The sequence below is a fragment of the Citrus sinensis genome, chromosome 8 (genome assembly GCF_022201045.2).
Source record: "Citrus sinensis cultivar Valencia sweet orange chromosome 8, DVS_A1.0, whole genome shotgun sequence".
Taxonomy (NCBI): Eukaryota; Viridiplantae; Streptophyta; class Magnoliopsida; order Sapindales; family Rutaceae; genus Citrus; species Citrus sinensis.
In genome coordinates, this window is record NC_068563.1 from 1749073 (window position 1) to 1763384 (window position 14312).

The 14312-nt window shown below is 35.8% G+C and overlaps 1 protein-coding gene across 1 annotated transcript; it reads left to right on the forward strand.

The window, feature by feature from the left end:
- The first annotated feature begins 222 nt into the window (after positions 1 to 222).
- LOC102623196 (pre-mRNA-processing protein 40A-like) lies at positions 223 to 13753 on the forward strand. Its single transcript, XM_006486825.4, has 28 exons — positions 223 to 421; positions 2000 to 2062; positions 2245 to 2586; positions 2679 to 2873; positions 3029 to 3105; positions 4050 to 4119; positions 6828 to 6880; positions 6974 to 7031; positions 7153 to 7511; positions 7599 to 7671; positions 7987 to 8082; positions 8175 to 8243; positions 8316 to 8393; positions 8570 to 8656; positions 8750 to 8784; positions 8915 to 9020; positions 9151 to 9231; positions 9309 to 9401; positions 9496 to 9549; positions 9644 to 9760; positions 9895 to 9993; positions 10542 to 10589; positions 10665 to 10757; positions 10844 to 10951; positions 11288 to 11352; positions 11877 to 11979; positions 12723 to 13001; positions 13139 to 13753. The coding sequence occupies exons 2-28, from the start codon at positions 2030 to 2032 to the stop codon at positions 13271 to 13273; spliced, it is 3006 nt and encodes a 1001-aa protein (XP_006486888.2). The 5' UTR covers positions 223 to 421; positions 2000 to 2029; the 3' UTR covers positions 13274 to 13753.
- The last annotated feature ends 559 nt before the right edge of the window (positions 13754 to 14312 follow it).

Consider the following 14312-nt stretch of genomic DNA (forward strand, 5'->3'; position numbering starts at 1 on the left):
TTATTAATTTTTTTCTCATATTAAAACATATATTTTTTTATTTTTAATACTTAATTTTTTATTTAATTTTTATTCATGTAATTTATTTAATTTATAATAAATATTAATAAAAAATAATTAAAAATAAAAATAAAATTATAAATTTATTCTGTAAAAAAATTTTTTAGCCATTATAAAAATAAAAGTTGATAAATGGTATATGGAAATTGGCGATCCCCCTTTTAATAAACCAGGCACATTAAAAAAAAAAAAAAATTGGGCAAAACGCAGAGGCAGAGACGAGAAGAATAAGAACAAAGGATTTTGCAGAACCCTTTGAGCTTCAACACTGAAATCAACACACACAAAGCGAACACGAGAATAGAAGCTCAATTAGTCACTCATATGCTGCCTTGCTCTTTTGTCTTTCAATTTCTTCTAGGTAAATAGCTTTTCTCACGCAAATTATCAAACACTTCACGTTCATTTCTCGCCCGCCTTCTCTTTTTCGTCCTTGCGTTATCTAACGAGAACTAATATTCTCATTATTTGTAACTATTCTGTCAGCTCTCTATTTGATTAATAGTCTCATTATTTGTAACTATTATGTCAGCTCTCTATTTAGATATTTTAGTTTCATAAGGCTGCAATCAGTCGATTACTTTTATTAGAAGCCCCATGTGAGTTAGAAGTTTGTAAATTTAGGGATTTTTTTTAACAGAACGTGATAGTGCCACTTTTGTTATCTATGTCTCTAGGACTTTGAATCTTCAATATTACCTTAATGGGTGTGTGACCTTTGAGCATTTGTATGTTTTTGTATATTGTTCGCTTAGATGTTGCGGTGCTTCCCACATTTTGGGATCTGGAATTAATGCAATCTGTTAGTAAGTTTTGAGTTTTGAGCTTAATTTATGCTCATTTGCCTATTTTATTGTTATTGGATCAATGAATCTGTCAATTAATTTGAGGTTTATTTGCTGAAAAAGGTGGGAAGCAGAGGAGTGATGATGTTTTCGTGAATGACTTAAGATTGTATTGTTATGTGTTCTTCAATGATTTCTTTGGGCTAATTACGTGGGTTTGTCTTTTTTTTTTTTAATTACCTGATCAGTTAATCTGTTGTTTCTCTGCTTGGAAAATGGAGGAAAGTGGAGTAATGTATTATTTTTGAGATATCCTTGTAAGGAGAAGGAACTGGAACTTATTAGTTGTGTTTTGTGTGATGTTGAAAGACTTCATGTATCTGAGATGATTGTTTTTGTTTAGCTTTGCAATGGATGTATAACAATTTATAATAGAGAGGACTGACAAGGTGAAAAATCAAAATTTTCACAGTAATGATTCCCAAGATGGGTGTTTCTGTAGTAATGGTGCAAATTTGTAAGGGTTTGCATAGAATGGTATCATGCACCCAGGAGATTAAGAAATGAGGAAGAAGTGCAGATTATGAGGAAAAATAAAGAGCATACGTCTCGAGTTGCCGATGTGAGAAAACTTAGAGATTAAGAGAGAGAGAGAGAGAGTGTGTGTGTGTGTGTGTGTGTGTATTTCCTCCTGGACATCTTTCCCAATTACCATACGTTGCACTGGATATCTTAATTCTTTCATTGCCTCGTTGATACACTTAAGGAATATATCTACCGAACAGATGGCTGGGATAAATATTTTTGTTATGTCTAATCTGTAGATAGTTGTTATTCTGCATTTTTTTTTCGTTTGCTTCATAATCTCATTGGTGCATGATGATACTATTTTATTCCTTTATGTGGTTAGATCTTGCTGACGTTATTACCGTGGCAGTTGCTGCGTATATAGTGCAATTCCTCATTTACTTATGATTTCTCTTATATGTTATGAAGCCTCATATTACTTTTGGAGCAGCACTGCAAGCTAATGAGTGGTTTTCTTCCTAACATGCACACATTCACGCCCACACTCATTTCTTTCTTCGTGGGCCTGTTTTAACCATACCATTTCAGGGATCACTAACTCTATATATTATTTGTTGGTTTTACAGATAATCTTTGAGGCCCACTGCATTGGTGAAATGGCCAATAACGCTCCTTATTCTGGTGCTCAGGTAGTGTATGACCAATCTTAGTAGTTTGTATATTATGATTATGCTCACTTAATTAATTATCTTTTGCTAGTTTGAATTTCGCTTTCTCCTAGAAGACGCCTCCAGTGGTTGATCTATGGATCCTCTTAGAGGTTTTTTCCACAATATTCACATTATTTACTTTTTCTTTCTTTTTTTTCCAGTTCCGGCCTGCAGTTCCAGCGCCACAGTCACAACAATATGTTCCTGTGGCTTCTCAACATTTTCCACCAGCTGGACAAGGTGTTTCTGTAATGAATGCTGGATTACCATCTCAAAATATGCAGCCTCAATTTCCTCAACTTATGCATCAGTTACCAGCAAGACCCGGCCAACCAGCTCCAAGCCATGGTCCACCACCACCCCAGGTGGTACCATTGCCAAATGCTCAGCAAAGTAATCACATTGCATCTGGATCATCACTACCTCAGGCTAATGTTCAGGCTCCTACTAGCTATGCATCTAGTTTAGGTGGTCTTGCAAGACCTTTCTCTGCATCATACACTGTAAGACCATTCATAAGTCTGCTCATATTTAACTATTCTGGTTTGCTTTAGTATCTGCAGTCCTTGATATCTTCTTTATCATTTCTCTGCAGTTTGCACCATCTTCATATGGCCAACCACAAGGAACCGTTAATGTCAATACTGGGAATCAGTATCAGCCCATGTCCCAAATGCATGTTCCCAGTAATCCTGCTGGAGGACAACTTGGTGTGTCCATTAGCCAGAGTACCAGTACACCTCTGCAGCACACCCATGAACAAGTGGCTGCTAACACTGCCCCCACTATGGTCAAAACCATCTTTTTTTGCTTTTGTTGTTAATTATTACTTCATATCGCTCATATGCTTATTATATTATATGGAAAACTTTTTGCCCTTTTCATTGTATGAAATGCCCTGTGTACAAGTTTTTTGATGTTGTCAACTACTTTACATCATTCCAGGCATCTACTTTTCAGCCTAAGTCTGCAGAAGTGGCCCAAACTGATTGGATAGAGCATACTGCTGCTGACGGAAGAAGGTATTTTATTGTGATAGGTGCAACTGGTCCTATTTGTATTTTTATTTGTCACATGTGATTGCAGATTTTTTAATGTTTCAACTTTCAAGGGATCACATAACAGCAAAACATATTTGACTTAAAAGAAACATTTACTGATAACATTAAAAAATATTGTTTTCTAGAGCTTTTAAAGGCCTTTTGTAACAGTTTCATTGCTATAGGCCAGGGTACGATGAGCTATTGTTGGGCTATTGTTTTAGCTTCTTTCTTTAGTAGATATTAATTTTCTTTAATAAAGCCAAAGAGGATTATTTTGGTAGGTATTGATTTTCTTAATTAAAGTCAAAGAAGGTTTTAAACCAAGTCAACGATTGCTAGTATGACTTGTTCATAATGCCAATAGTTTTATTCTCCCTAAATAGATGGAAATCCTTCCTTCCACATATATTATGTCCTTCTAAATTATTGGTTGTTGCTATTTTTGAGAGTACACCTTGAAAATTTTAGCTTCTTTTTGACTCTGGTATGATTTGAAGAAAATTGAAACACCATTTAGGCATTTACGAAAACAGTGTAGATGACGTTGGCTATTGCTTTTTTCTTTCTTGATGAATGCTCTATTGATGCCGTTAAAAATAATGGAGAAAAAATTATAATGCACATCCTACAATGGCATATTTCTTTATTGTTATTACCTTGTGTCACTTGTCACAATTTCATTTGGCATATTATTAGTTGTTGACAGTTGCAATATGTCACCCAATTCTCACAAGTTAGTCCATGTTTGATTCTGATAGAAAATTTGGTGGCAGAGTACTGAATCAGCTTTTCTTAAACAATTTGCATCATTCTTGAACTTTTAACTTCCTGGTTTAGCTACAGCATTATTTTTATTGTATTCTTCTGAAGGCGTCATTTATATTTTGTTTATCACACTAATTGAATCTTCTGAATTTCTTTAGATATTATTACAACAAGAGGACAAGACAATCTACTTGGGATAAACCTTTGGAATTAATGACACCAATTGAGGTGAGTCAGACTACTTAGTAGTGTGTCTCCAAACCTTTCTTCTTAGTGGCTTGTTATTACAGTAATGGATAGCTCATTAACGACTGTTGCTAAAAGAAGGTAATTAGTACACCTTACCCAGGAAGAGTTTATGTTTGCCCTTTCAGTTTGATCGAGGTTTTATCGCGTTGAATGTGTGTCTGTTATGTGTCGCATATTATTTATACTTGCTGCAGGACCCCACTTTTGGGAGTAGTTCTTATCTCTCAAGTATGCAACCATTTGTTTACTTCTTATGTCCACTTTGAGGTTACTTGCCTATATCAAGTCTATGGGTTCGATATTCTGTTTCTCTTGAAAGAAGTGATCTAACCAGTCTGCTCCATTTCTATTTTTATTGGTATAAATGTTTGGATTTTAATTTTCTTTTCATATAGTTCCTGACAAGTTCTCTTTTCTAAGGGAGAAGACATAGTTGTTAAAGATCGTTTTGCCTTTGATACCATCACCCCAACTAGGGGTGGGCAAATCGGGTTTCGGTTCGGGTTGTTCGGGTTTCGGTTTGGGTTTCAACCCGTTCGGGTTGGAGAATTGAACCCAATCAGGTTGAAAACGCCAACCCGAACCAAACCGAACCGAATTTAATTCGGTTCGGTTCGGTTTGGGTTGACAATTCGGATCGGATTGGGTTGATAATTCGGGTTACAATTTCGGTTCGGATTAATTCGGGTTAGTTCGGGTTAGAATAATTCGGGTTAGTTCGGGTTAGAGTGGATTGAAACAATTTAATCTAAAAAACAGGAAAAATTAATCAATTAATCAATTAATCAATCAATTAATTAACAATCTCCAATTTAATTAATAATAACAGCAGCAGCAAACCCGCTCCAATTTAATCAATAACCGTCTCCACTCTCCAATTGTTCAATTATCAATAAACCCACTCCAATTTAACTAATAGCAATCTCCATTTGTTCAATTATCAATCAACAACAACAAACCCACTTCAAATAATTGAATAATTGTCAATCAATTAATTAAAAATTTACAATTTAATTAATAGCAACAATCTTGTTGGGTTTAGCTCTTCGTTTTGGAGTGAGTTTGGGGTTTCTGTTTATGTTTATGTGAAGATGTGGTGAGAATGAAAAAAAGTTTCAGCAAGTTACAGCGTCGCCATCGGCAAGGCAAGACAAACCTTGATCTCGGAGGTCGGAGCAGCTACAGCGTCGGCAGATCGAGACTATGCTGGGCTGAGTGGGACGCGAGGTGAACGCACAGCGCAGTTGCGGGCGAGGCGTGCTGGCTGACGGCGAGTGGGCTGCAGTGAACGGCTGGTGTCTATTGGAGCTGGACGGGGCTGCTGGCTGCTGCTGTGAGTGCTGTTGTCGTGGGCTGCTGTGGCTGTTGTCTGTTGGAGCTGAAGTGCTGAACGGGGCTGCTGTGGCTGCTGCTGAAGTGCTGATGTCGTCGGCCACAGTTCTCAGAAAGTGAGAACTGAGAAGAGGGAGCAAGGAGGGGGAGGCCGGGAGGGAGATGAAGTGAGAGATTTTTTTTTAGGGATTTTTAGGGATTTTTTTGTTTAATTAATGTATATATATTTTTAATTTAAAAGTTAAATCTTAAAAAAAAAGCTTCAACCCGAACGGGTCGAAAATTCGGTTCGGTTGAAGCTTTGAATCCGTTCGGGTTTCACCGGTTAATCCAAACCGAACCGAACCCGAAATAAATTTCGGGTTCGGTTCGGTTCAGATTAACCCGAACCGAACGCCCACCCCTAACCCCAACCTTCTTCATTTTTTTAAGAGGAATCCTTCTCATGATAGTTTTTGTTCAGTTTTGTGATCCCCAAAACTGCTGAAAGGTGTTTTTTTTTTTTTTTTGGGTAATAAATATTAAAACAAAAAATGTTGGTCTCCCTTTTGCTCCCTGTTTCAGTTGCTTTCCTCCTTTTGTTCTCGTTCGTATGAAATAATTCTTCCTCTACAATTATTTGTATAGATGGAAACTGTTTAAATGATTAGTTCATCAGTAGCATATGGCTCCAGAATGAAATTTGTTTGTGACTGTATATTACCTGATTTATTGAAGACCTTTTACAAATAGACCACTGAACGGTTTCAATTTTAACATGTTTTTAATTTGTCGTGATGATTATACCATAACGTGCATTCTAGGTATTCCATATGGGCAAGTATTTGCCAAGGTATTGTAAAATTTGTCTTCTACTGGTATCTATTTGCACCATGTTGGATATTACTGCAAATGATTTACTGACTCCATTTGAAGTTTTATCTTTTTATCTTGTTGGTTTATCCATATATGTGTGCATGACTATCATAGCTTTAAAGTTGCTTACAGGTACATGCTGTGACACTCTATTGAGAGGTAGGAAATGCTGTGTGTCTTTGCTGCTTGCTGTACCTTTATTGCATGAATTTAGTCAATTTTTCCATTTGTATTGTTTGTTTGATTTGTATGATTATCTGCTGGTTATATCAATTCTTTGGCAATTATATGTTCCTCACAAGTTTAATTGAAAAATGTTCACTTGTGACTTAAATTTGTCATAACATCGATTTTGACCATAGAATGTGACTGTTCATGGGGTTATTTTTCTGTTGTATTTTACATTTCTATTCATTTTCTTGCTTTGACTGGGGGCATGGATCTTAGTTGAGAGAATCTTAGAACTTTAGGATCTTATTTTCATTTTGTAACTGTGACAGAGGGCCGATGCAGCGTCTGACTGGAAGGAATTTACAAGTCCTGATGGAAGAAAGTAAATATCTAAATTTTTTTAGGCCTATCACAAGCTTGACAACTGCACTCATTCACGATTTGTGGTTCTGACTTACTTGTGAATGTTTGTCAGGTATTACTACAACAAGGTTACCAAGCAGTCAAAGTGGTCAATACCTGATGAGTTGAAGGTTTCTTATTTTTCTTTTTTTTCCTTAAATACATTTGAATGAACGATAACTTACTTTTATTTGTTTGAAATCTTACTTCTTTTCTTTTTCCATGGTTATTTTTTAAAATTCTTGCTTCTAGTTGGCCCGTGAACAAGCAGAAAGAGCATCTACCAAAGGAACACAGTCAGAAGCATCCCCTAATTTGCAAACATCAAATTCTGTTCCTTCGTCAGCGGTTACAGCATCACCTAATGCTGATATCTCATCTTCAACAGTTCAAGTGGTAGCATCAAGCCCAGTTTCAGTGGTTCCTATAATTGCTGCCAGCAGTATACAACCTGCAATGGTCTCTGCATCTTCAGCCTCACCTGTCATTGCTTCGTCTGTGGCAGTGAGTGCAGATGGAATCCAGACAACTGTAGATGCTCTTACACCAATGATTTCTGTATCTTCAAGTGTAGGAGATGCTGTAACTGTCAATACAGATACGGAAACAAAGTACTCGTCTCTAGCTGGTTTTGTAGTATTATGATTATATTTCTGCAATTGGTGTGTTGAGTCCCCTTTTGTTTTTGGATGTTGTAGGAATTATTCAAGCAACTTGCCAGCTTCTAATGTTGTTGCTGCCGCAGTTGAAGTCCCTGCACAAGAGACAGAGGTATACAACAGTTTCCCTTTTCAAAAATTTATGTTATGATTGTGTTTGAGATAATAGAAACCTACTATTTTCTGTAAATCTCTTTAGAAACACGGCTTCATTGGCCTGGTGCCTGAATTTTGTGTTTGAAAAAGGTTTTAAAATAAGGGTGTTAGTCAGCAGGTTTTTAAATTTGTTTTGTAAAGCATGATTTCAGAAGTTTTTATATTCTCTGAAAGACAGGTTCTATCAAAGAATTTTCTCTCTTTCTCTTGTTATCATTTTTAACTGCTTGATATACTCCCTTGTGTTGTCAATGACGTTGTTGCCTTGCAGGAAATGCGGAAAGATGCTGTCACAGGTGAAAAAATAGGTGATGAATTGGAAGAGAAGACAGTTGGGCAGGAGCATTTAGCATATGCTAATAAGCTGGTATGTGGAAAACTTGCTATTATTCAGTCAAATAATTTTACTTTCCTCGTTATTAATATTCTTTTAATGTTTACTGTCCTTCAATATTTTAGGAGGCTAAAAATGCCTTCAAAGCACTTTTGGAGTCTGCAAATGTTGGGTCTGACTGGAGTTGGGATCAGGTATTGTTGAGCTGTTGAAATCTACTTTTATCTTTCTCATATCATTTATCTTAATTTCATACAAAATAACAGGCAATGCAAGCAATAATTAATGACAGAAGATATGGTGCTCTAAAAACACTTGGAGAACGGAAGCAAGCTTTTAACGAGGTAAAATCTTTGTGCCGAAATATGTTTTAGTTGAGTATCTATCAAATGTTGGCAGTTTGCTGGCTTTAAAATGTGTAATTAGCATGCATTTTTGTTTTCTTTTGGTACTTTTTCTATCCTACTATATGTCTGTTCCTCAAACTATTTTTTGTTATATAATTGATTTTTTGCTTCAGTACCTGGGTCAAAGGAAAAAACAGGAAGCCGAGGAAAGGAGGTTTAAGCTGAAAAAGGCGCGGGAAGATTATAAAAAGATGTTGGAAGTAAGTTGTTTACTGTTTTTGGAGATGATTTCTATATTAATCGATAGATGCAATTCACTTACTTTCTCACATTCACTTTGGTTACTATTGCAGGAGTCTGTAGAGCTGACATCATCTACTAGATGGAGGTTTGAATTTTGCTACATAATTCCAATTTTCTGATTTTGCGATTTAAAGTTTCTGATTTGTGCTTGCATTTATTGTTGTCGTTTTGGGGTTAAGTCCTTTTGCTGATTGAATATTTTAAACACCTTTCAGTAAAGCAGTGACTATGTTCGAAAATGATGAACGTTTCAAAGCTCTAGATCGAGAAAGAGACCGCAGGGATCTGTTTGATGATCACTTGGAGGAACTCAGACAAAAGGTACGCTTCTCTTCAAGCCCTCTTGTCTGTTTATGGGATTTGTATTGTGGATGCGTACCTATGCCCTACCTACTCTGACATCCCAACCATCATTTGCTCTTACTGAAATTAAGTTGGGCTTACTGGTTAGGAACGAGCAAAGGCACAGGAGGAGCGCCGGCAGCATTTAATCGAGTATAGGCAATTTTTAGAATCCTGTGACTTCATTAAGGTACCTTTTAGCCAATTTTGTTTCTTTTCAGGCTATCTTGTTCTATTGCTCTCTTATGTTTTACTGTACCTCTTCAGGCAAGTACCCAATGGCGAAAGGTTCAGGACAGGTTAGAGGCTGATGAAAGATGTTCACGCCTTGAGAAAATCGATCGGCTGGAAATCTTTAAGGTAACTCCTTTCTTTGTGCTATAGATAGCCTGCATTTCTCCTTTGAGGTGTTTTTTAACCAAATAATTGAGCTGAGTTTGAGATGTTGTGACAGGAATATATTATTGATTTAGAGAAAGAAGAGGAAGAGCAAAGGAAGATCCAGAAGGTGCTTTAGTTATATGCTATTGTGGTTTTGTTTGACTGCTATTTCTCTCTCTTTTTCTGGGAATTTTTCGTTTCTTACTCTGTGGTCATCACAGGAAGTACTAAGAAGGGCTGAGCGCAAAAATCGCGATGAATTTCGAAAGTTGTTGGAAGGAGATGTTGCTTCAGGCACTCTTACAGCCAAAACTCACTGGCGTGATTATTGCATGAAGGTTAGAATGCAATTTGATTTTTTTTTAGAAAAGTACACGCGGTTGCTGCAATCCTGCTAAGTCCGAATATAGATGTTTTATGCATTCTTCCTGGTTTTCTATATGTGTTTGCTCACATTAATGATTGATTTTAGGTTAAAGATTTACATGCATATATGGCAGTCGCCTCTAATACCTCAGGCTCAACTCCGAAGGATTTATTTGAAGATGTCGCTGAGGAGCTACAGAAACAGGTGATATATGGATGCTAGCTTTGGTATTCTATTTGAATATCAATTTCTGGTATAACGTTCAAGCAATATACATTCACAAATTAAGATATACGAGGAATTAAGTTTTCATAAGTTTGTCTTCCTTTATTGACTTTTTTATCATTCAATTCCAACTAATCTTATATGTATAAAAAGTTTTGGATATTATAGTCCTCTATACTTTTGTTTTTAATTTCTTTTCTACACATAATTCTCCTGTAAAATATTGGTATGCATCTAAGAGTCAACGCTTGAACAATATTAGAACTTAAGCCATGCTTTATAATATTAGAATTTTAACCATGCTTTATAATGGTGTTGATACTTCATTGCTGTGCAACCTGAGCAATAGCATTGTAAAAATAAAATTTGAATGCGGGGTCTGCAGCTCTTGTTCAAAAGCCTCAGATCATATGCTGATCTTGTGTTTATACTTTCATAACAATTATTATTCATGTGTTATGGTCAAGCTCATCTCCCTTATGGTTCTCACAAGTTTGAAATTTTGCCTTCATGTTTGCTATTTACAGTACCAAGAGGACAAGACTAGAATCAAAGATGCAGTTAAGCTAAAAAAGGTATGATTAATTAATTCCTTTTCCCAGTTGATATCTTAAATTGCTTAGTTGTCTGATCTTGTGATTTGTTTATAGATCAGTTTGTCGTCAACTTGGACATTTGAAGATTTTAAGGCTTCTATTTTGGAGGATGTTACATCTCCACCTATATCAGATGTTAATATAAAGGTTTGTATATGCTCTTGGTAGTTACTCTTTATTGTGATACCAAAAAAGGATTCACTTTGAAAGGAAAATTTTATGTGCCTTTGCAGCTGGTTTTTGATGACTTGCTAGAAAGAGTGAAGGAGAAGGAGGAGAAAGAAGCTAAGAAACGCAAACGTCTTGCAGATGACTTTTTCGCTCTACTATGTTCTATCAAGGTGTACATGCATTGCCAACTACATTATTGATGCTCCAACACATGATTTTCTTGCGGTTATGCAGTTTTTGTGCTTGCTATCTCTCTCTCTCTCTCTCTCTCTTTTTTATTTTTTTGGGTGCTAAGGAATAAAAGATTATTTAAAGAACTATATGAGATATGTAAAAGATTGGTGGGACTACAAATCCACAAAAGCAAGGATGAGAAGTTCCATCTAAACAAAACACTCAAAAAACTACCTAGGCCAAAAATAACCCAAAACCCTTGAACAACATAGCTCTCTAAGAATGCATTCCCTCTTTGCTTGCTATCTTTCTGATTGGTTAATTTGATTCAGGAGATATCTGCATCTTCAGCATGGGAGGATTGCATACAACTTTTTGAGGGTAGCCGAGAGTTCAGGTATTTTGGTTTTGGAGTTTTTACATCTTGTTGTGAAGTCTTATAATTGCAGACTGAACTCTTGAAAATTGCATATTGTCATCCCTTGGGATTTCTGCTTCTTCTCTTAGCACTTGCATTTTTGAAGATCTATAATATCTAGGAATCTTCTTATTCCTACAATCTGCAGTGCTATTTTGGATACTCCTGTATATCTTTTGCATTTTTTAGTACTTTTGATGTGACAGACATGCCTTAACATATCTTCCCTGAATGGCTTGTAACTCAAAAGCTCTTTTCTGTCAGAGTGCAGATATCCCTTGCCTGTTGTGAAGTCTTGGATATTTGATCTATGCTTTTCAATTGCTTAAAACGTTAGAAATATATGCTGATGCTATGTTTCATAATGCATTGGTGTTGCGGGTGCATGAAAATTATCTTACGTTTTACTTTTGACTTCCCTTAAACTTTCAGATGTTATTGTTATCCATTCCGGAGTGGGAAATTTTTAACATGAAGGTGTCTTATTTATTGTCTTTTTATAGTTCCATTGGAGAAGAAAGCATCTGCAGGGAGATATTTGATGAATATGTAACACAACTGAAAGAACAGGCCAAAGAGAATGAACGGAAAAGAAAGGAGGAGAAGGTACTTGTTTATCACCTTCACAACTATATTGAATTTTATTTCCACACTGTTGTCTTTTTTTTTTTTTAAATAAATGGTTAGTGACTTGTTTTGGGACCAGCTAACATGTGAAACACACTGCCTCGGGAGTACAGTTGCAACACTGAAACTCAAAGGAATTGACTTGGGGGGGGGGGGTTGTTATTAATTTTTGCTTAAATATAGGATACTCAATGTTCCATTCCCTCGAACAATGTATTAAGTCCACGTAATTCAATTTCTAACGTCTCACTTTTTGCTAGCAGCCAGTGGTTCTCATCTTGCAAAATTTATATGATTATTATGTATCCATTGACAGTCTTGATAACTTAATGCTAAGATTCTTCTGCTAAATGCAATATACAATTTGGCTAAACTGGAGATGCTATTTCATGGTGTAATCAAGGGTCCAGGTTATTCTGTGAACTTTGTAATAATCTGGGACAGAGAATTGTTCATGGAAGATCTCATTTGGCAATATAGTTTACAAACAAATTATGGCCCTAGATATGATGAAACAGGAGAATCGAATTTGGTATTCAGTTCGAGAACCTAAATGTAGTTTTGTTGCTAGCAGTTGGCATGGATATAAATCAGTGGCTGCAGTGTGTATGTGCTAGTATTGTCATGCAGCGCATAGAATACATAATTGTGATTTGAGTTCAAATTTATTTGTGTGTAAAAGACAATCTAAAGCTGAGCCTTCTCTTTCTTATATTCTTCAGTCCAAAAAAGAAAAAGAAAGAGAAGATAGAGATAGGAAGAAGCAGAAGCAGGGAAGGGAAAAAGATAGAGCACGTGAAAGAGAAAAAGAGGATCACTCAAAGAAGGATGGAGCTGAGAGTGACCATGATGATTCAACTGAATATGAGAACAAAAGATCGGGAAAAGACAGTGACAAGAAACACAGAAAGCGGCATCACAGTGGCCAGGATAGCTTGGATGAAAATGAAAAAGATCGATCTAAGAACTCTCATAGAAGTGATCGCAAAAAATCAAGAAGGGTATGCTGATTTTTATGTCTCTTGTACAATGAGATAGTTTGACATTTAAATTTGTTGATTTTATTATCAATTATGGGTGCTATATTAACGTCAATTCTTTTATTTCTGAGTTCTAATATTTGCTTTACTGTATGCAGCATGCATCAACACCTGAATCAGATAATGAGAGCCGGCATAAGAGACATAAGAGGGACCACCGTAATGGTTCTCGTAAAAATGGTGATCATGAAGAGCTTGAAGATGGGGAAGTTGGTCTGGAAGGTGAAAAGTAGTTAGATATCTTGTCAAGCAGGTTTCTCATTATTTTTTGTTTTTCTCATATTTCGGATCTTTCAGTACTTGAGAGAGATTTGTTTTCTGTACCATGCTTAAGGCGTACCATAATCAGCGAGTTACACCATATTGTAGGATTGTCAAATAGTAACTTTTGGTTTTTGAAGCAGATATATTTAGAGATGTATCCTCAGTTGTAGAATTTCTCCTGATGTTCTAAGGAATGAAATCATCTTCATGGAGTTGAAGAATAGCCGTCTTAGAAAGTCTGGATAATTAAGTGAGATTCGATGTAATATTTTGTATATTATCTTTTCCACCATAACCCGCTCGGTCCCTTCCTCGTAATTCATCGTTTCACTAGGATGTTTGAGATGGTTATGGAGATAGAATTTGTTATAGAATTGACAATTTTGTTTTGAGGTTATTGTTCGACTATCCAATGCATTCATTGACCACATATTTCTTAAATTTTAGAACTATTTTCTCATGTTGATTGATGTTCAACATGGAAGTATTTCCATGGAAACTTTTTGTCCTATTGTGTGTGTACGAAAAATAAGATAATGGGGAGGAATGTCAATTAAGGAAGAGGGTGGCCATTGTAGTAGAAGTTGAGGAATGAATTTAAGGATTTATTTGATGTTTTGATTAAACAACATACGTTTATGTATTGGGAATGTGGGATTAAGAGAGTTAAATTCAAGACGACTTGGACTTGCTCATTCAGTCAATTTGTTGATTTCTAGCGATTTTCAAAGAAATTAAAATTTGTGAAGGGAAAAAAAAAAGATTGTACACTGTATATACTTCTCTAAATTTTGGTTAAAGTCCTCCGAATTTTTTTAGCATTAAATTTCAATTGAAAACTCATATTCCAAGGAAGATTTTGTAGTAATAAGCCTTACATTTGATATTTGATAGAAATTTGGGGATAATGAACGATCAAATTTGGCAACAGTAGTAACAATAATCAACAAACTGACAGAAATATATATACAACTGTTATGACAGCAGGTCATTACATTGATATTTATA

Excerpts from the sequence above, each read along its gene's own strand:
- LOC102623196 (XM_006486825.4), top strand. The coding sequence starts at position 2,030 with ATGGCCAATAACGCTCCTTATTCTGGTGCTCAG. Across the intron at positions 3,106-4,049 it reads ACTGCTGCTGACGGAAGAAG|ATATTATTACAACAAGAGGA; the intron begins GTATTTTATTGT and ends GAATTTCTTTAG. Across the intron at positions 8,657-8,749 it reads ATTATAAAAAGATGTTGGAA|GAGTCTGTAGAGCTGACATC; the intron begins GTAAGTTGTTTA and ends TTACTATTGCAG.